The following is a 23,357-nucleotide window of genomic DNA, read 5'->3' on the forward strand; positions in this document are numbered from 1 at the left end:
AGGGGGGGCGAGAGAGAGCGAGAGAGAGCAAGAGAGAGAGAGAGAGAGAGAGAGAGAGAGAGAGAGAGAGAGAGAGAGAGAGCGAGAGAGAGAGAGAGAGAGAGAGAGAGAGAGAGAGAGAGAGAGAGAACTTCAGTACCTAGTGGATATGTGCCTCCTAGTAGTGGTTTGACACATTGAAATCACAGCGCTCTACAAAATGCACACATAGCAAAGTGAAAGTGAAGAGATGTGAGAGCGATGCTGGTGAGTGTCTCACCCCTATGATGCTGAGTCCTTTGAGGTAGTCCATCCTGGGCTGGGCCTGAGGGACGCAGCCCGCTACCACCACCTTCTTCTGCTGCTCCTGGGCTTTCCTGCAGACAGACAAGTTTCAAGTTTTCATGTTTGTTTATTATTTGTCATAATAAAATACAGAATACTGTATGATGAAAATTGCAATGCTTGTTTCTGTATGAGCCCCTGAGAGTGTGCTACATACAGTAAAAAGTAAGTTAAAAAAAAAGTTTAAAAAAGTAAGTAGAGGAATGTTCAGTCAATATACATATATACATTATACAATACAGAGTAAAATGAGTAACAGTGAGGTACAATGCAGAAATGAGATGAGGTACAAAACTTAGGGTAGGGTGCAAATGAGGTATGAATGTAGTGCAAATCTCTTTAATAATAGATAAATATAAAGTGTGTTAAAGTGTCTGAAGTGAGTAAAGTGAGTGATAAGGTGAGTGTTTGTTTAAAGTGAGTGTATACAGTACATGTGGATGTGTGTGCAGTGAGTGTAGATGATGGGTTGTTACATAGTGTCATTGTCATTGAGCATCCTGATGGCCTGGGGATAGAAGCTCCTTCTGAGTCTCTCTGTACAACAGGAGTGGAAGACTGGACCCAGGGTTTCCCATTAATTACCTAGACTTTGTGGCTGAGACCCTGATCCACTCATTTATCACCTCCCGGTTGGACTACTGCAACGGAGTCCTGTTCGGGGTACCCAGCAAAGCCCTGGACAGGCTTCAATATGTTCAGAACTCAGCTGCCAGGGTTCTCACTCACACCAAGCCCTGGCAGCACATCACCCCCACCCTCATCCATCTCCACTGGCTCCCAGTCAAGTTCTGCATCACCTTCAAACTCCTGCTCCTCACCTACAAGTCCCTCCATGCCCTCGCCCCCGATACCTGTCTGATCTCCTCCACCAGCACACTCCATCCCGGAACCTACGATCCTCTGATCTAGGTCTCCTCTCCATCCCTCGCACTAGGTTATGGACTTTTGGGGACAGAGCCTTCAGCGTGGCGTCCCCTACCTTCTGGAACTCTCTCCCCCCCCGAAATCTGCAACGCCCCAACCCTGGACACCTTCAAATCTGCTCTAAAAACACACCTCTTCACCAAGGCTTTTCCCCATCAGTTAGTTTAGATTAGATTAGATTAGGTTTAAATCTTATTTAACTGATAGAACACACTATAATGATTTAACATCTGAGACCCTCCCCCAGTGCAATGCGGTGTCCCACAAAGCTCTGTTCTGGGCCCTTTGCTATTTTCGATTTACATGCTACCCCTCGGCAATATCATACGCAAATTTGGCATAAACGTTCATTTTTACGCTGATGACACCCAATTATATATACCTATTAAGCCAAATGACTCCTCCCAATTACAAAATCTTGAGGCTTGCCTGCTTGCCGTGAAAAAGTGGATGTCGCAAAACGTTCTACTCCTTAATGCAGATAAAACTGAGATGTTAATTGTTGGCCCCCCAAACCACAGAGGCCTGTTTGAGGACATCTCCCTCAACTTTGATACTTGTCATGTATCCCAGAGCTCCACCATAAAAAACCTCTGAGTCATTTTTTATTCCTCCCTCTCATTTAATGCACATAAGAAATGTCACCAAAATTGCCTTCTTCCATCTTCGTAATAGCGCAAAGATTCACCCCATTTTAACTCTGGCTGATGCTGAAACCCTAATTCATGCTTTTGTCTCATCACGTCTCTAGACTACTGTAATGCACTTTTTTCAGGCCTACCTAATTCAAGCATCAAAAATCTTCAACTCGTGCAAAATGCGGCTGCACGGATACTAACTAAAACTAGAAAATGTGATCACATCACACCAGTTTTGTCCGCCCTACACTGGCTTCCTATTCAAGCCCGATCTGACTTTAGAAGGCCCACTTGCATGTTGTATTTTTGTTCAATAAACAATGTGGACTAGGCCAATGGTGACTTTCATTAAGAGGGGGAATTTTTTTTCTAAATGTACCCAGTTTTAGCGTTTTTATCAAACATTTTGTCCGCCCAACCACAATCACCACGCACATGCATATTTTAATCCATGTTTTATAGCGTGCGTGTGTCATCGAAATGATGACGTCACACAAGGTACAGGGCAGCAGGGGGCGGTGAGAATCACAGGCAGGTAGTGGCGGAAGCAAAGCCTTCTTGTTACTACTAGCCGAGGATCTAGTATCTGTTTCACCTAACATTATAGCCATTATAGCCATTTATCTCTAAAGCTAACCACTATTTGTAAAAGCCACAACCATGTTACCATATTTGTAAATACTAATGTAAATCATTGTGTCGTTGTACATATTGTGTATATAACGTTAGTAGCTAAGTTAGCTAGCTTGCTAGCCGGCATTCTTGAAACTCCTAACTCCTGTATACCTTTGTCCTCACAAACAAAGTATTCTGCCAGGGAACTTATGGACACGACAGTAGTAGTAGTTATAAGGTGTTTGAGCTTGTAACGGTAACGTTAGTTAGCTATCGTGGTAGCCCGTTTCGTGACTGTGATGCACCGAGTGGGGGCTACTATCGTGCTATCAACATGCCATGACGTATAGCTTGCTAGCTTGCATGATGCGTGCAGTGCTTTGCCCAACAGGTCTGAGAAGAGGACCTGCACATTTTACTCGTTCCCGAAACTCTTCTACATGCCCCGATTTAAAAATGGTTCACGTCAGTAGACATAATGCTAACGTTAGCGGGGTAACATTAACGTTAGCTAGCTAGCTTGGTACTATGACCCGTGACGGGCATAAAGCGACAGCCTAACAGCAATAGCGCTGCTGTACTGAACAACAGGCTGCCTAGTGGTAAATGTAGTTCTTTTTTTACGACATTAAAAACCTTATAACTACCTTTGTTTCAACAAAAAAATGCAGTTGTAGCTGGTCCATCAAAGTCTCTCCCGACGATTAAACCCATTTGCGTCTTGTAAGGCGTCCATTTGGATCAAGGAAATGGCTTTCTGCACTCGTCAAAACTCCATTGTAGTGGATGAGAAGTAGGGGAAAGTTACCTTCAGTGACGTCACGGCACTGATAGCGTCTGATAAGCTTTTTGATTGGCTCCATACATGTTATTCGTGCGTGGACATTTTTAACCCTTTCTGAGTGGAATTTCCGGCGTCAAATGGAAAAAAATAAATAATGAAATTAGATACGAATGATGTAAACTACCCATAATTGAAGAGTAGGGTTTAACCTGCAAGTGGGCCTTTAAAGTGCTACTCCTCACCTACAACATTTTAAATGGGCTTGCACCGCTCGATCTATCCGATCTCATCTCTCGATACTCGCCCGCTCGTGCTCTGCGCTCACAAAATGCGGGGCTTCTATCGATTCCTAGGGTTAAAAAGAAATCCGCCGGCCACAGAGCCTTTGTCTACCACGCTCCCTACCTGTGGAACAAATTACCTGCCGTCGTCAGGGGCGCCTGCTCTGTCGAAGCTTTTAAATCCCTGCTTAAGACCCATCTTTTCTCTCTCCTTCAACCTACCCTGATCTCACCTGGTCGGGGACTGACCCTTAGATTAATCTGTCTAGTTTAGTTAGGATGTCTATTTGCTCCCATGTCTGCTTTTCTGCAGACATGGGAGAACCTTTTTAACCTCTGTCTCAACCGGTCCCATGGAACAGCTTCATACCGCCTTCTGTCTGGCCTGCAGTGCTGAACCTTCTGAGCGGCTTCTCCTGCCCCCCCCCCCCCCCCCGGGGCATACGGCCCTGAGCTATTGTCTTGTATCTCATCCTGTATCCATACGCCTGCAGTAGTTCTATCTATTACTCTATTTCACAATTTTCTTATATACTATGATTCCACTGTCACCATGTATGCATATGCTCATGTAACGGGGAAGCCCGTGAGTATATCCACAGTCACAGAAACAGGGGTGTTGACAAGTGACTGTGGCATTACGGGCTGGTAAGTTAAACTCACTTCCTCATAACAGGGTTAATAGACGCATAGGTACGGTACATAGGAGTGGATCCACTTCTTAGTGCAGCGGCCTATGTCGTTGCCTGCGACGCGGGAGCTCCCCTGTTCGACTCCCCCTTGGGACATAAGCATTTAACAACAACACAACGCAGACCAATACGATCCGTCACACTCACTACATGTATTTATTGCTCCATCTCCGCCCACTACAAACATGGGAACTCTCTAACCCCTGCCCCCCCCCCCCCCCCCTCCCCTCTCTCTCTCTCTGAGTTGTTGTCTCGTAGTGCTGACCAAGGTGGTGGATGTCTCGGGGTCTTGCCCAAGATTGTAGTGACTGTTCTACGTGCACCACGAGGCCATGGATCCGCTTCTTACCGTCTTCTGTCCGTGGTCTGTCAACGTGGTTCAGACGCTCATTGCTGGGTTAAGTACTTCTATTCTATTCACATAATATGCTTACTACATATATCTATTCTATTCACATATATGCTTACCACTTGTATCTATTGCTATGTCCGCCCACTACAATCATGCAAGCTGTCTAACGCCTGTCGTGTCTCCCTGTGAGTGGCTGTCTCGGAGTGATGACCGGAGTGTTGGACGTCCCGTGATGAAGACCGGGAGGATGCGATCCTATCTGCGCCGCCCCTTCGCCTCAAATAGATCCGCTATCAGCTCTATCTTTAATCTTTCAAACAATTTCAGTTGCTATCGCTATCAGCTCTATCTTTAATCTTAATCTTTCAAAATGTTCAGTTGCTATCGCTATCAGCTCTATCGTTAATCTTTCAAAATGTTCAGTTGGTATTGCATGCACTTATCTGTGTTTCACTACACATATGAGTGCATGCCTACCAACTGTTCGCCTGTTTTATTGCAACACTACTATCACCAACATCTAAGAAGGTAGGTCCCCCCTTGAATGGCCCTTCTAAGGTTTCTCTCCTCCACATTGCCTGTGGTGCATTTTTTCCTATTGCTAGGTTTTAGTGAGTTTTTCCTTACCTTCGCGTGGGGTATGTCTGGGAGTGTTGCATTCATTTATTTTGCATTTATTTAAAATAAAATTGGACTTTATGGTGTTCTTGTTTTGTTCTCGACTTATTGTGATGTTTCTTCTTGACTTGTTTAAAGAAGACGTGTCCGGCCCATGGGGACATTAACCTGTGTTGTCGGGCCTTACAAATACATTTGATTTGATTTGATTTGATTTAGTCGCTGCTGTTCTGTCTCGCTAAAATCAGGTTGACAGCGCTGAGTGCAGATTTTTGGGAACTATGGCGAGCTACATGAACCACGTGATCGCGTGGCGGCAAGATCACAGTGTCGCAACTCCCATTATAAGGCTCTGGGCTCATCCAAGTGGAGGGCAGGAGAGCAGAGACGAGAGGAGAAGAGAGGAGGGGAGGGGAAGAGAGAGGAGGGGAGCCGAGAGGAGAAGATAGAGGAGGAGAGGAGAGAGGAGGGTAGCCGAGAGGAGAGGAGGAGAGGAGAGGAGAGGAGAGGAGAGGAGAGGAGGAGCCGAGAGGAGGAGCCGAGAGGAGAAGAGAGAGGAGGAGAGGAGAGGAGCCGAGAGGAGGGGAGCCGAGAGGAGAAGAGAGAGGAGAGGAGCCGAGAGGAGGGGAGCCGAGAGGAGAAGAGAGAGGAGGAGAGGAGAGATGAGAGGAGGGCAGGCGAGATGAGAGGAGGGGAGCCGAGAGGAGGAGAGAGACGAGGAGAGGAGAGATGAGAGGAGGGGAGGAAAGCCGAGAGGAGAAGAGAGAGGAGGAGAGGGGAGCCGAGAGGAGAAGAGAGAGGAGGAGAGGAGAGGAGAGGAGAGGAGAGGAGAGGAGAGGAGAGGAGAGGAGAGGAGGAGAGGAGAGGAGAGGAGGGGAGGGGAGGGGAGAGGAGAGGAGAGGAGAGGAGAGGAGAGGAGAGGAGAGGAGAGGAGAGGAGAGGAGAGGAGAGGAGAGGAGAGGAGAGGAGAGGAGAGGAGAGGAGGGGAGGGCAGGAGAGGTGGAGAGGAGCAGAGAGGAGGCGAGCCGAGAGCAGAAGAGAGAGAAGGGGAGGAGGAGATGAGGAGAGTAGGGGAGGGCAGGAGAGGAGAGGTGGAGAGGAGCAGAGAGGAGGCGAGCCAAGAGGAGAAGAGAGAGAAGGAGAGGAGCAGAGAGGAGGGGAGCCGAGACGAGAGGAGGGGAGGGGAGGAGAAGAGAGTGTCTTGCCAGTGTTGTTAGCAAACAGCTCGCTCCATGCATGCGCTTGTAAAACTTATATTATAAGGCTCATTGTGAGGCTTTTGTATTGCTCTGTGTTGTAGCACAGTGTTAACAATGTTACATATAACATTCTTTCTCAGCCCTGGAACAAAAAAAACATTTCTGATGCCCCTAATTTAATTGTATTTACTTATTGTGCAGTGCTGCCCCCTGGATTTGAGTTCAGAATGCCTGCAATGCCAACCGAACATTCTTGGAGAAGCTGAAGGACAAAAACCTTTTTATTTTTATTTATTAATTTTTGTTTTGTAATAAATGAGAGGAGAGGAAAATAACCCATAGAAAATTCAATGAGTGGAATTTCCCATTTAAGGCCCCGTTTAGACGGAAACTGTTACAAAGGGTCAGATTAAACCGAATATATATATTTATTACTTGAGATATATTGTATAATATTTGTATATCGTCTGATATCCCTTGTATATTCTTTGTATATATACACGGAATATCCCTTTACCTAGGTACAGGCCAGACCATAATATTCGTTCTCCTATTGGACAGCGACCCCTAGGCGCCAACGGCCATACCCCCAATGGCAAGTTCAAAGCTACCGCTAAGACATGTCTCAACATGTCCAGGTTTGCGCAGTAATACGAGACAGAACTGAGGTTGGCACTAGATTATTCACCTTACGTATAAATACGTCGCAGGTGGATACAGCAGTTAGTTGACCCAAAACGTTGAAGCCTTCACCACGATACAACGTGCCGTGAAGTGGGCCCCTTTGCCCCTAAATAGAGCCTTGAGAACCGCGTGCGAAATAGATAGCTAAAGTGTCAGAGTTTAACGCTGTATCGTCGAGTTCGACTTATTCTATTGTAAAGTAATAGTCTATTATTTATAGTGTATCGTGCGGCTACCGTTCTACAGTGACCAGCATTACCACCGGTTCGTCGTACTCTAGCTAGTGCACTTATCCAGGCTGGGCGGCCTAAACTCGTGCCGCCATCCGAGGAGTCCTAGACGAGAACCGTTGGATATGTACACCGGAGAACCTACACCGGCGAATGCAGAGCCTTTTCCGGCTGGATTATATTGCTTTGGTACTGTGGCTGCTGGAGCAGAGAATCGTCTACCCCACTGCTGTGTGGGATCTACCCTGTGAGGAGCACCATCGAGCCCGCCTCTAGGACCACAGAGGCTGGCTAGCTTTCATCCATGCTGTCTTGCATATTGGAGTATAGCTGTTGCTTTGTCTACGGACCAAGGGATTATTGCACTGGCTCCTGTATCTGGAGTCTCTTTATTCCGCGTTGATCCAGACTTTGCTCCCGAACATTCCTCTCCCCTGCTGGCTTACAACCGGAGGGAACCCCTTAGTATCTCCAGCTGACTACGAGTGTGCCTTATGTAATTCTTATGCTACAGGTGGCGTCAGTTATACCCATCTTATTATGCTCATGGACTTACGCTCTTGACCTACTTAAGTGTTCTTCGCCATATAAGCGCAATTCATAATTCTCAATTTGTAACCCATCGTTGCTGCTCTAACAATAAATACCTCTAAATAGAACTTTCTTTGTCAAGCCGTATTCTTGTGTGGGTGTTCACCAGATATACCGTGTACTGTATGGCCAGTAATTAAAGTACATAACTAAGTAGTGGTTTAATGATACCATACTCTCAATACAGTCAGGGAATTGTACCCCTCAGTTACAGAAACGCTAGCAGGTGAATCCGCAAAAATATTTTTTCGGATGTGCCTTTCGTTTATACGGAAACGGCGTTTTTATGGGATGAAACCGCAAAAAAGTGAGACTACCTTCCAGGGTGGAATTCCTAGAAACGCAAAACCTTTGCGCTCTCGTCTAAACTGTCAAACCGTATAAATCTGTTAAAACGATGACGAAAGGGTTGTCACGGCTCTGGTCGCGCGTACTGCTTACGTCACAGGTAGCAGGTATGCGCCAGTAGCCGAGACGTAAACAAAGCAAGTATGTCTGACTATATCAACGGAGATCACTTGAAGGCTACATTGGCAGTACTTTTAAAGACACAAGAATCTGTCCCGCGGCTATCACAACTATTATGACTGGACCCACTGTCTGTGAGTGACTCTGCTTTGGTCCAATCACATTCCCCACCCACACTCTGCGAATCAGAGGCAGAGTAGGGCGGGTCTTCACAGCACGTCATGTGACATATGCGCCAATCGTGTGACAGCGGGGCTCCGTTGTCTCGAGTTGTTACAGCCTCGTCTAGACGGAGAATTCCACCCCAAAACGCTCGTCTAAACGCAAAATTAAAAGTGAAACCGCAAGAGGACTTTTGCGGTTTCTGTTCAGACTTCCATCCCAAAACGCTCGTCTAAACGTAGCCTAAAGCTCCTTTCTTATTAAAGTTGTTGTCTGCATTTCTCTGCTATGTTGCTTCAGGAAGATATGCCAAGGTATTAGACAGACCTCTGTATTGACTCTTCCACAGTGTTCATCTTAGCCCACGACTCACCTCTCCGAGTGAAGGTCAGGGGATTTCTTGAAGTGGCTGACGTGTTTGAACTACATTCATTTGACAGCGGTAGCCTACTGTTCTGTTCTGCATCACTCTGGTTGAGAGCCAAGCGTGCACGTCTTAAGTGAAATGTGGAAAAGATGGAGGACATTGAACAATAACTCAAGTTCTGAAGACTTGACTGAGATTACATTTGTGTGTGTGTGTGTGTGTGTGTGTGTGTGTGTGTGTGTGTGTGTGTGTGTGTGTGTGTGTGTGTGTGTGTGTGTGTGTGTGTGTGTGCGTGTGTGCATGCGTGCGTGCGTGCATGCGTGCGTGAGAGACATGAATAGACTCTCCTTTCAATGAAGATGCATGTGTTCAAGGTGCCATATCATACCTGTATGTTCAGGACAAGATGTTATATGAGCAGCACCATGTAGCACTACTACTAACACATAGCAGGTGTGTGATCAGAACAACAATATGAGCAGCACCATGTAGCACTACTACTAATGTATAATAGCAACTGCTCCGAACACATTTCAGGTGTGAATTAATGAATGGATGAATGTGATCGGAACATTACAAACAGATAACGAGAACGTTTGTATTTTGTTATGTTTGTTTGTATGTTACATTGGATGTCATTGGAGAAATCAGACAGGAAAAAGTCACTTGCACCTATCTGTACTGTATCTGTATCTGTACCGATAGTGACAGGAGGATGATGATTTATGCTGTCTTTTAAGCCTCAGGGCGGGACAAGAGAAGACTCAGAGGTCAACTACATAGCCCACACTGTGTTTGTGTATTTTGATGGAGAGGCCACTAGTGTTAATTAAGCCCCATTCCAATGTACCGAGGGGCGTCGGCCTCCGCTCTGTTAGCAAGAAACATTCAATACTTTCAGGAATGACCACAGTGACCATGGGTTGCAGACTTCAGGCAGTCATTTATTGCAATGGATTTGCAGCCAAACATTAAATATGACAACTGTATTTAAATGTATGTTAATTTAATCTTACTATCTATCGGCCCACTCAAATGGAGAGATGGGAGATATGCATAAAAAAAAACACGGTTACAATATGGTTGTAAACACTGTCAAATTAAAGCTGAATGTCTGCACTTTCATCTCATCGTCCTTATTCCATTTCAAATCCATGTGCTGTGAGCTTCAGAGCCAAAACAAACCACACATGTTTCACTGGACTCAGACTTCGCTGCACTGTATATTATCCAAAATCAAAAGCTGACAGACGGTTCTTTTTCCACAATATAAGAGTATGCTCGGCGTGTGTGCGTGTGTCAGATATTTTTTGGAAGTGCTGCCCAGACATTACGATACATGTTTAATAATGAAAAGTACTGACAGATGGAAAGAGGGAGGACAAGAGGAATGGAGGAAGAGAGGGAGGGAGGAAGAGAGGAATGGAGGAAGCGAGGGAGGGAGGGAGGAAGAGAGGGAGGGAGGAATAGAGGAATGGAGCAAGAGAGGGAGGGAGGAAGAGAGGGAGGGAGGGAGGAAGAAAGGAATGGAGGGAGGAAGAGAGGAATGGAGGGAGGAAGAGAGGGAGGGAGGAATAGAGGAATGGAGCAAGAGAGGGAGGGAGGAAGAGAGGTAGGGAGGAATAGAGGAATGGGGGAAGCGAGGGAGGAAGAGAGGAATGGAGCAAGAGAGGGGGAGGGATAGAAGGAGCAAGAGAAGAAGGGAGGTAGGGAGGAAAAGAGGGGAGGAAGAGAGGGAGGGAGGAAAATAGAGGGGAGAGGGAGGGAGGAAGAGAGGGAAGGAGGAAGAGAGGGAGAGATGCAGATAGAGGGGTGAGGGAGGAATAGGGAGAGGAAGGGATGAAGATATATGGTAGAGAGGGGAAGATAGGGAGGGAGGAAGAGAGGGAGGGAGGAAGAGAGGGAGGGCTGATGAGAGGGAGGGGGAAGAGAGGGAAGGATGAAGAGCGGGATGGGGGATAGAGGGAAGGAAGAAGAGAGGGAGTGAGGAAGAGAGGGAAGCATGATGAGAGGGAAGGAGGATGAGAGGGAGGGAGGAAGAGAGGGGGGGGAGAGGGAGGGAGGACAAGAGGAATGGAGGAAGAGAGGGAGGGAGGAAGAGAGGGAGATATAGGAATGGAATGAGGAAGAGAGGGAGGGGTATGAAGTGAGGCAGGAAATGAGTGAGGCAGGTACAGACAGAAAGATAGATGGAGGGGCAAGGAAGGACAAGGGTAAGAGGAGATACTAAAAGATAGGTAGAAAAAGAGAGAAGATGGTGAGATGGAGAAAGAGAGGGGGAGAGAGAGAGAGAGAGAGAGAGAGAGAGAGAGAGAGAGAGAGAGATTTGGAGCTTGTTTACATCATTTATCAAACTACAGGAGGAATGAAGGGAAATAGATATAACGATGGACAGATGAGGGAGAGAGATGGGGGAGAGATAGATAGATAGATAGATAGATAGATAGATAGATAGATAGATAGATAGATAGATAGATAGATAGATAGATAGATAGATAGATAGATAGATAGATAGATAGATAGATAGATAGATAGATAGATAGATAGATAGATAGATAGATAGATAGATAGATAGATAGATAGATACATAGATAGAGAGAAAGGGGGGTATATAATGGGGTTAGGGTTTGGATGTGGCAAGGGAGTTTGGAAGAAACAGACACACAGAGATATAAAAGAGAGAGAGAGAGAGAGAGAGAGAGAGAGAGAGAGAGAGAGGCCCACTCTGCCTTCAGCACACACACACACACACACACACACTACAGGGGTGTCTGCATAATTCACAGTGTCTCCTGACAAAATGCACCCAACGCCAGGCTTAATGTGCTCCTCGCCCTCTGCCAACTAACACAAACACACACACACACACACACACACAGCCCGCTGACACAGCGAATCAGGCGGCAGTGTCTGAGTGGTCGCCTCGGCACCCCAGGGGGAACAGGCCAATCACGTCTCACACGGCTCCTGGACAGGATGAGATGGGATTATGGGATGCGGTCGCCGTGGTGATTGTTTTGAGGCCGACCGAGCGCTCACCGCCAGTGACCCGGACCACAGCAGATGTCCCCCGAGATCAGAGGATGGGGCGTGTGTCTGTGGTCTCTGTGTGTGTGTGTGTGTGTGTGTGTGTGTGTGTGTGTGTGTGTGTGTGTGTGTGTGTGTGTGTGTGTGTGTGTGTGCGTGCGTGTGTGTGTATATGTATGTATGTATGTGGGTGTCTGTGTGTGTGTGTGTATGTATGTATATGCATGTATATGTGAGTGTGTGTGTGTTTTTATATGCAAGTATGTATGTTGGCGTCTGTGGTCTCTGTGTGTGTGTGTGTGTGTGTGTGTGGGTCTGTCTGTCTGTGTGTCCGTATCCTTGACATGGCACCTTGGCCTACTGCCACATAGCCCCAAGTCGACACACACACGCACACGCACACACGTGGGCACGTGCACACAAACACACACGAGTTCCAAATTGACGTGGACGGCCTAGCCAACATGTATAGTGGGCTCTGCATGTATGTATGAGGCGTGGCGTGTATAAGTATGTGCTCTGCAGGCCTGGCTGTACACACTGGTTGTTCACAGGCCGGTGGACAGGCTGGATCAGTCAGATTGATCTAGACGGGATGTCCTGTTGAATCAGGTCGACTGGGACAAGTCCACTACTGTACATTATGACTTCATACAATATCGGGACATTACTGCGAGGACCACGGGGGCGACGGCCTCCGTCACAGGCCTTCTGGGCCCTCTCCTGCTGCGGAGCCACACCTAAGCAGTAATGGAAAAGACAAACCATACACTGCCTAGCGAATAACACGTGGAAGAAATACAAATAAATGTATTCAGCGCGGTCTTAAGCCCCCGTGTCAGATGGTGTTAAAGTTCTCCAGGAAAAGGCGTCCGTACAGCATCGTGTTTGGTAAACGGCACAGCCGGCGTGCCGTCACGGGAAATGAGTTTAATTTGTGGGCAGTGCACGGGTTGGAACTTTTGAGTTTGAATCTATTGATTCGCCATGGTAACGCGGCAACTTTCTGAATCAGATTCACGGTGGTGGTGGTGACGGTGCGGACACACACACACACACACGCGTGTTGGCAGGCTGGTAGGAATAAAATGCCACGTTTGCGGAGAACACGCAGCCCCGCGCTGGCTGGGGTCACCACGGCGACGTGCACCTGCTCGCTCGCTCGCCCAGCTAGTCGCACGCGCCACAGAGCGGCTCCCATGGAAACGCTTAGGCTGTTTATCCGTATATAAGTGTGGTGGTTTTTAAACCTGGCACTCACGCTGCACAAACACCAGATTAGCATATTTACTCAGTAGCTTCGTTATTATGTATTCCATATAGTCACGTGTGTTGTTACACTGTATATTGTTATGCACTTTACCGTTACCTCTGCACTCTTGGTTAGATGCCAACTCCTGATGACAGTAACATTTTGAATCGAATCGAATCGAATGTGAGAAAAATAGCCCCCTCACTGGGACCCCCACATTATGTAAGGAGCACATACCGGCGGTCCTGTCATGTGAAGAACCACCAAGTGGGCCGGTGATTGTTCATGTGTGTGCGTGTGCGTGTGCGTGTGTGTGTGTGTGTGTGTGTGTGTGATCTCACCAACTGTGACTCCCTGCTGTTAAACGCCCTCTACTCTACACCACAGAACCGCATGGGGCAGAGGATGAGCTCATAATACAAACACACACACACACACAGACATTTGCATACACTGTATGCACTCACACACATGCTAAGATATACAACCCACACACACACACCATATGCTCCCTAACAAATGCATCCAACTATAAAAGGAAGGCATCTGTATGTGTGACACCTCTGCCCTTCTGTCCTCTCCTCTCCACTCCTCACTCTCCACCTCTTCCCACCTCTTCCCTCCTCTCCACTCCTCACTCTCCACCTCTTCCCTCCTCTCCACTCCTCACTCTCCACCTCTTCCCACCTCTTCCCTCCTCTCCACTCCTCACTCTCCACCCCTTCCCTCATCTCCTCTCCTCACTCTCCACACATTCCCTCATCTCCTCTCCTCACTCTCCACCTCTTCCCTCCTCTCCTCTCCTCACTCTCCACCTCTCCTCACTATCCACCTCTTCCCTCCTCTCCTCTCCTCACTCTCCACCTCTCCTCACTCTCCACCTCTTCCCTCCTCTCCTCTCCTCACTCTAGACATCGTCCCTCCTCTCCTCACTCTCCACCTCTTCCCTCCTCTCATCTCCTCACTCTCCACCTCTTCCCTCCTCTCCTCTCCTCACTCTAGACCTCGTCCCTCCTCTCCTCACTCTCCACCCCTTCCCTCCTCTCCTCTCCTCACTCTCCACCTCGTCCCTCCTCTCCTCACTCTCCACCTCTTCCCTCCTCTCCTCTCTCTCCACCTCTTCCCTCCTCTCCTCTCCTCACTCTAGACCTCGTCCCTCCTCTCCTCACTCTCCACCTCTTCCCTCCTCTCATCTTATTTCCTCTCCTAAAGTTCAATGAATGTAAAAACATAATTTCCTGTGCGGGCCACATCAACACCCGGGAGGATACCGCAATTATCCAAGTCAAGTAATTCAGTAAATTACTTAACATCAAGTAATGTCTCTCCGGCACTTAGAACAAACTGTTCAGTTCAGACTGCTCATGATTATGCATGATGTAGAGAGAGGGGTAGAGGTGGGCATAGTCACTCATCTGAACGTGTATCAAACACACACACACACACACACACGATGGAGACACACAATGGATAATGTTGTCAAGAACGCAGACACCTATTCAACAGGTTGTCTCCGCCCGTCCCCCCCTGACTCATTCAGACTGTCGGACACCAACCGGGGACAGATTAAGGTAGATTTACGCACACGGCTATGATGGCGTGATTACGGACTGAAATGTATTTTATTTATTTAACCAGGCAGGTCAATTAAGAACAAATTATTTACAATGACGGCCTGGCGAGAGGAGAAAAGGGCCCCTCGAAAGGCAACAGGGAAGTTAGGGAACCAAAAAATGTTATAAAATAAAATAGAGACAGACAGTTGTGTAACAGTTGTGACAGGTGACAGTTGCAGGTGTGTGTAAATAGGGCTGGGCGATATAACAATAACGATAATTATCGCGATATATATATATATTTTTTTTTGTTAACCCATTCTCCGCCGATGACGTGTTAACACGTCATTCTCCGCCATGCGTAATCTGCCAATGACGCCGTAAGGCGTCTTTGAGATCAATATTTCATATTTTCGTCATGGTATTCATATTTCACCCACGGAGTCTTGGGTGATGCTGTGGGACTCGGCACAACTCTGCAACGCTTCAATACCGCCACCTGGTGGCCGATCGGCGAGTTGCCAAACAGGAAGTTGCCCAAACCGGAAGTGGTCCGTCCCCTATTTTCGTCCGGCCACTCTGTGATTGTCCCTGGGCTCAATATAGACACCGTCGATATGAATCTTTGCCATAACTCAATAATCAACATGATTTGGACGTGTATTAGTAATATACAAACCGGAAATGGATCGCATCGATCAACATCCCATAATAGCGATCTTTTTGCTCCACTCTCATCGCCCAACGCTACGAGGAGACTGGGGTGAGTTTCAGCGTTTTTCTTTACCATTTTCGATACAAACTGCTCTGATCAATATATCACCCATACTACATGAATCATTTAACGTCATTGAATTATAAACGACCCCCCCCCCCTCCGTTCACCCGCAGATGACCAGTCATGACGTTTAGGACCATGTACAGTTGAAATTTGTTATATAACGTTGATCGGTATCAACCTGCATTTGATCATCTAATATATGCATTTAGGCCTATATCTCACATTCTATGAAATACTGCAGAAAACGATAAAAACATATTTATACTCTAGACGGTATTTTAGTATGAATGTGTGAATGAAAAAGTAAAACGTTCCTACATCCTGAACGATAGATAATTGATGTTGAATGGGCCATAGTAATGTCAATTTAGCAATACAATTTAAAAATGTATAGCCCTGCAAAGAAGGTGAACATCTCCATAGACAAATAGCGCTGGCGGAGGATGGTTTAGGATGGATATAAGCCCGGCAGAGAATGGGTTAAACCCAGAGACAGTGGACAGTAGGCTTGGGCGGTATGACGGTATTACGGTATACCAGGGTATTTAGAAATAAATTAAATTAAATTAAAGTAATGGCTTTGCTTGTCCAAATGACAATACTAACCAAATTGAGATTTATTTTTCTCTTGTCCATTTATTTTGTTTGCTTTCTAATTTAAAATACAGTTTGAAACCGTCTGTACACAGTAGGCTATGTGTGCTAGCAGAGCTAGTCTCCAGTCACGGTGCACATGTGCAGTGGCTTGTCCACCAAAAAAGCGCCAAAAGATAGAAAATAAACTACCTGGAGCCACAACCAGCAGAGAAGCCGGTTTACTTTCGCTTTCAAACCAGCTGCAGCCTGAGAACTGGAGTGTGAGGGGATGTAACACTAAAGATGGCGGCAACGACAAAGAATTGCTGCAAAATAAACATACATCTGTTGTTTAAAAAAAAATTATAATAATACTTAGAACAATATCGATATCGCGTGATATGATATTGTTATCGATATCGTTATCGCAATATCATTTTTGTCCATATCGCCCAGCCCTATGTGTAAACAACTCAACAGGGAAACATCTAGCGAGATATGGTGACGAGAAATGACTGTCTACAGGTCCGTCCATGGGCCTCTGAAAACATCTAGCAACGCAGACTTTTGACGCACGTCAGATCGTCTGTGATCAGTTCCCGCGGTCTGTAGCCACCATTTCACCGCGAAAGCACGTCGAGGGTGACGGAGGAGGAGTTGAAGCACGTTTAGACCTTCACCAGAGGCTGGCCGGGGACTGCGCTTCCTGCTTTACACCATCCTCTCTCCTCTCCTCTCCTCTCCTCTCCTCTCCTCTCCCTCCCATATTCTCCTCTTCAATGGTACCATCTAGTAGAGCTGACAAGGCGCCAGCCAGGCAGCCAATCAGACCACTGCTGACCTTTTCAATTAGTATAAGCACAAAGGCCCAGGGTCAAGTGCCCATCAAGACTTAACAATTAAGACATGTGTGCCTGTGCGTGTGCGCTGGGTGTGAAGATATTAATGTTCCAAGACATGCTGTCATTTGTAGAAAGGGTTAACGTCACGGTGACCAAATGCGTCCAAATTTTTATAGGATTCTATCACATTTTCATAACAATAGCGAATATAACTTACCCTGCGCCGTTTTCATTGAGGTTTCTTACAAATTAACGATGTTTTATTTGTCCTTTATATGCGGATAACATTAAAATCTTAAATTGTACCATTATGTTGCCCTTTAGACAACAAACATAATGCTAATGATGCACTTTTGTTAAGATAATTAGGTGACCATTCTCGGTCACTATAATATGCAGGTCGCATTAATAGTTTAACTCTCCTGTGTTAAAACGCTCACGTTTTCCTAATCCGGTACTGACCTAACAACTAGGTGATAAAGGTCTTGGGATTTCTAGTCATTTTGTAGTCATAACATTTTCACCTTTTAAACCAATGCTGCCATCTACTGACAACAGAAAGTGTTGTGTATAACGTCAAGTTGATTAGAGAGGCTACCCCCGCACACTTGTAAAGACCGTCGCCCAAAACACATTCTAGAGATTCCCACTTTTTACTGGTACATACGTTCATATCTAATAGTCTTTAGATGACTAAATATAGATGAATACTCATGAAATTTGATATATATATTCTAAAATAAGTATAATTTCACTTCACCTACCTGTCGACATGAAATTCCCAAACGCTGACAGTAAAAAAAAGCCTGGATGTCGCGCAAAATGGGGCGTGACCAAATTTGGTTTTGGGCGTTCCCAGACAAAGAGAGTGACCGAGATTGGTCTACGTTCCGTTATCTATTTTCTGGTAAAAACAGATAGTAGGCTGTTCAGTACCCCGTCCATGTACAACAGATGCACAGAAAAGACATTCAGTATGATCTGTGAACATTATTAAAGCGTCATGAAACCCATGGTCATTTGGCTGTGGTTTTGGCTACGTTCACACTGCAAGCCTCAATTCTGATGCATTGCTCAGATCAGATTTATTTTTTTGTCTGATTATTTAAAATGTGGCCAATATCAGATTCCAGTGTGAACTGGTCACGCTTCCTGAACTGACTCGCAAGCGTGATCGAACAATAACGAAGATGGACGTAAAAAAAAAATTGACAAATGTCAATCTAGAGTGATGTAAGTCCCATGAATTCCGACATGACTGTCCGGCCTGAGGTTGCATTGCAGAAAAACAGACCTGTGTTGATTAAGGACCACGTATGAAAGTGGCCCTAATCAGAATTGAAAAGATCAGATTCCATGTGATGTGTGCTGTTCACACTGTCATGGAACAAAAACGGATCCGAGTCACATCATGCAAAAATGGGCCACTTTCTCCTGCAGTCTGAATGTAGCCTGTGTTGCCCTGGTGGTTGATATGTTCACCTTGCTGCACACACAGTCTGATGTCAGAGTGCCTCTTTGGAGCTTCTATCACAGTCTGTCTAAGGGGGAAAAGAGCAGAGGTAGTCTGACATCACTGATTGGGGTAGACTGTGCAGCAGGGTGAACATATCAAGCACTAGGGCAGCAAAATGACCATGTGTTTCATTACACTTTAAATAATACCCGTCTCTACTGTGAATTTCAAGTTACACTGATGTTTTTGTTTCTTTAGTTTTCTAGGCAGCAGGAACACATGTTGAGGAGCTCTTGCTACTAAAATGGTAGCACTGTGTTAAGGGTTATGTCTAAGGGAGTTGTACACAACTCTTTGTAATAAGAATCTAATAAAAAAAAATGGTAGCACTGTAAGAATAATAAATTCCTATTAAAATCAACTATTTGACGATAGTCTTTATCTTGTAATACAATTGCCATTGTCCTATTTCATTCAAAATGGTCTATTTTCTTTTACTTTTTGATACCGCTGCAGGGGACTTTTTTTTATTATTAACTGCAATATGTATAGTATATCTATTTACGATATGTGTATATTGTGGATGACAGTATAGTAGCACTGTTTGCTGTACTGTGAGATACATTTGTCAAACTCTGCAGCTAACTGTGCATCTCTCAAGTCAAAGCCTAAAAGACTGGTCAACCTCTGGGATCACGAGCTACACTGAAGGTGAGTGAGCTGTCAAAGTACTGTATGAGTGTTCTGCACAGGTACAGTGGGGAGAAGAGAGAGGAGGAAGAAACACATGGAGAACAAAGTCTGTCAAGAGCCAGGAGAGGGTAGGAGGAGGAGGAGGAGGAGGAGGAGGAGGAGGAGGAGGAGGAGGGGTTGGAGATCCTCTCCTAGTCCGTTCATATCACTATGCTACATTTACATTTAGTCGTTTAGCTGACGCTTTTATCCAAAGCGACTTACAGATTGTTCATACAAGGTACATACAGATATTTCACATAGTACATTTACAGGAACAACATCAACATCCTACTGTAATATTAGACGTTTTGGAACCCGGTCTGTCGTGTAGTAACGGTGAACGTGGGCATCTCCTCTGTGACTCGTCACCGTCGCGTCACGCGCTCCTGAGACAAACATGTCAAACTCACAGACAGCAGCTGCTCCGAGAGCCAGACCAACTGTAGACGTGTGGTAACAACCAAGGGCCAATAGGAGATTAATTCATTATCAACCGAGTGTGTACTGTACGAGACCAGGTGGGGGGGGGGGGGGGGGGGGGGGGGGGGGGTGGAAGAGACAAACGTGTCGTGAGTGCATCTTTATCAACAGAGAGGGAGGGAAGAGGAGGGGGAGAGGAGGGGGAGAGGAGAGGAGGGGAAAAGAGGAGAGGCAAACCGTCAAGAGTGCAGCCAGGTAAGGAGGAACAAGGGGGGGGGTTAACAGAAAGAACCGTCAAGAGAGCAGTTTGACAGTTGAGAGAGAGAGAGAGAGAGAGAGAGAGAGAGAGAGAGAGAGAGAGAGAGAGAGAGAGAGAGAGAGAGAGAGAGAGAGAGAGAGAGAAATAGGCTTGGGGGAAAAGGAGAGAGAGCAGAGATAAAGGGGCATGAATTAGTGAAAAGAAGAAGATTCAACTGTCAAAGGCACATCTTCATCAACAGGTAAGAGGAAGAAGAAGATGACGAGAAGATGAGACAGAGAGAAGCATTAAAGGAAGATAGTGTGTGTGTGTGTGTGTGTGGGGGGGGGGGAGCGGTAAGGGAACGAAAAGATCCAAACTGTCAAGAGCATGTCATCGACGGGCAGAGGCTGGAGAGGTGGGGAAGAGAGAGAGAGAAAGAGGGATAGAGAAAGAGAAGAGAGAGAGAGAGAGAGAGAGAGAGAGAGAGAGAGAGGGGAATATAGAGAGATGGTGATAGAGGGAAGGCAGAGTATTACTGTATGGTGATTTGTGAGCAGAACTGCTGATTCTCGGCCCATTAGTTGACTAATGGTCCATTAAGAGGTTTAGTTGACTGAAATGTTTCATGCCTCTCTGGCATAACAACACACACAGCCATGTATTATTCTTTCATAAACACTAGATGCAAAGAGGGCCGTTTGCATGATGATATTCATGCATAGGACAACAACGGGGGGAACGCAAAGTAACATATTTGCCGCTTAAATAAATCCTATGATTATTAGACTACCATCACACCTGGCACTACAATTTAAATTTACAATTTAGTCATTTAGATGACGCTTCTATCCAAAGCGACTTACAGATTGTGAACAACATGTCACCAAGAGGGCTTTGGCATTGTTAGTCAAATAGTGTCGTCATCATCAACCTTTCTACAATATAACAATAATAAATATTAATAACTATCTATATAGTACTTTTCACAATTAGTATAAAATAAACATAGGCATAAAATCAGCACACAAATTGACAGAATAAAATAACAATAAAAGTAGTGTAATGTAAACGTGCAGACTTAAGAATAGGCATAAAGTAAGTACAATAGTACAATGTCGCTCGAAGGCATGTGAACCCCCCCGGAACAGTCAGTCCCCCAAACACCCCACACATCAATCGCTACCAAGCTTGAGTGTTACACTCTGAGTGCATAGTAGTATAGACATATTAGCAAGATAGGTAGTAGTATAAGAATAGTAGCATAGTATTAGGGTACATAATAGTAAAAAGACAGTAAGTAAGACTGTATCTACTGTATAAACAATAGCCACTTCAAAAATATACAGATGTGAGAACACACACAACACTCTGGTCTACAGTATATACTTAAACTTTATTCAATCTTTTTACAGGTGTAATTATATTTACAGCTGTTGTCCTGGGTGATGGGCTCCTGTGTTGTCAACTAAAGCATGTTTTTCAATCCTGTTGCAGGGCTCTACAGTGCGACCATATTGCTCGCATATGCCCCTAAAAATATGTGTGTGCGAACCTCAAAAATAAATTACGCCCACGGTGTGCGAGTGCAGATTACAGCCTCAGTCGTACTTTTTATTTCTCCGCTGAGAATCGTTAAAAAACTACAAGTCCCACATTGCACTCAAGCCAACGGTCCAATCACAGGTGAGTGAAGTGACTGGTTTCATGGGAAATAAAGCAAATGACCAATCGGAAGCTCTCATTTTGCTTGTTTACTTCCTGAAACTCTGCCATTGCGATCAGGGCTCTCGTTTTCCGAGACACTAACTTATTATAGTCTCTCTCTTACCAATAGCAATAGATTTTAGAACACCTAGATTTATCTATAGCAATAGTAATATAACGTTAATGCAACAAAACGAATGCCTTGCTTTGTTAATCATAACGTTGATGCAGTAGCGTATCGGACTGTAACGGACATGACAATAACATAACGTGTACACATTCAAATTGCGATAATCTATTCTAGCATTTTCAAATCGATGCAGTTGAATTTCCCCCTTAGGATCGATGCATTGTTACACCCCTACACCAAAGTCACTGGCCCACTGTGTATCTGTGTATAATAACTTGGCTAGCGTTATCAACAGCAGAGTTGGGCAATAGGGTCCAGCTGCAGCGCCGGACAGCCGGAGTGCAAGCGGTGTGATGTAATTGGCAGACGCAAACTCATAAACAATGTTTCTGTACTGGAGGTGTACAGTATTTCAATAGGCAACCCTGAAAGGATTATTTTTCTAGAAGAGCAACACAGCCAAAACATAGGCATTGTATGCATAAAAGGGGCAAAAGCTAAAGTTAAGTGACTGAACCTTTTGTAGCAGTAGTTTGATTTGATAGTTTATTTGATAGGGATAGCACATGTTAATGAACATCAAGTACAAAATACAAAATGTAAACATGCAGGGTTGTAGCAAGAGCTAATTTACACACATGCACGCACAGTACAAATATACATTTATTTTTGAAAAAAAAAAAAATCTTTTACTTGAAATATTTTCACTGTGCTCCTAAATTTCTTTGTGTGCTCCTAAATTTTTTCATTTAGGAGCACATGTGCTCCTTGGGAAAAAAGTTAGCGTAAAGCCCTGTGTTGTATTTTCAAACAGAAGGTATGTTGATATAGAATTACCCAAAATGTTAGAGATGTTGTGAAAATGATGACTAAAGCCCTCTGATGTCTATCCCTCTGGAAATCAAACGAATCAAACCATTTCAGATATCCAATCTGCTTCCTCTGAAATATCGCATAATAACACACGGGTTACTCTGATTGGCCCATCAGTCACACCTAGATGCTCTAATTGGCCCATCAGTCAATACCACTATGTCTGATTGGCCCATCAGTCACATTTAGCTGAGAGGACACGGTGCTCTCAAAGGTTCTTGAGGGAACCCAGGGGATCTTGGAGGAACTCTTGAGGAACTTCACATTTTGTACAGTGTATAGTGCCACGCCCCCTCAGTGTATAGTGCCACGCCCCCTCAGTGTATAGTGCCACGCCCCCTCAGTGTATAGTACGACGCCCCCTCAGTGTATAGTGCCACGCCCCCTCAGTGTATAGTGACATGCCCCCTCAGTGTATAGTGCCACGCCCCCTCAGTGTATAGTGCCACGCCCCATCAGTGTATAGTGTCACGCCCCCTCAGTGTATAGTGCCACGCCCTCAGTGTATAGTGCCACGCCCCCTCAGTGTATAGTGCCACGCCCACTCAGTGTATAGTGACATGCCCCCTCAGTGTATAGTGTCACGCCCCATCTGTGTATAGTGCCACGCCCATTCAGTGTATAGTGTCACGCCCCCTCAGTGTATAGTGCCACGCCCCCTCAGTGTATAGTGCCACGCCCCCTCAGTGTATAGTGCCACGCCCCCTCAGTGTATAGTGACATGCCCCCTCAGTGTATAGTGTCACGCCCCATCTGTGTATAGTGCCACGCCCATTCAGTGTATAGTGTCACGCCCCCTCAGTGTATAGTGCCACGCCCCCTCAGTGTATAG

General features: G+C 45.6%; 1 protein-coding gene across 1 annotated transcript in view; it reads right to left on the reverse strand.

Moving 5' to 3' along the window:
• Positions 1–23,357, reverse strand: part of cdkal1 (CDK5 regulatory subunit associated protein 1-like 1) — a 773,897-nt gene that overhangs the window by 542,420 nt on the left and 208,120 nt on the right. Inside the window, exon 5 of the mRNA XM_084335967.1 lies at positions 260–356. Within this exon, the coding sequence (XP_084192093.1) occupies positions 260–356 (97 nt within the window). The remainder of the gene's footprint in view (positions 1–259; positions 357–23,357) is intronic.

This window comes from Notolepis coatsorum (assembly GCF_963971535.1).
Source record: "Notolepis coatsorum genome assembly, chromosome: 19".
NCBI classification, from domain to species: Eukaryota; Metazoa; Chordata; class Actinopteri; order Aulopiformes; family Paralepididae; genus Notolepis; species Notolepis coatsorum.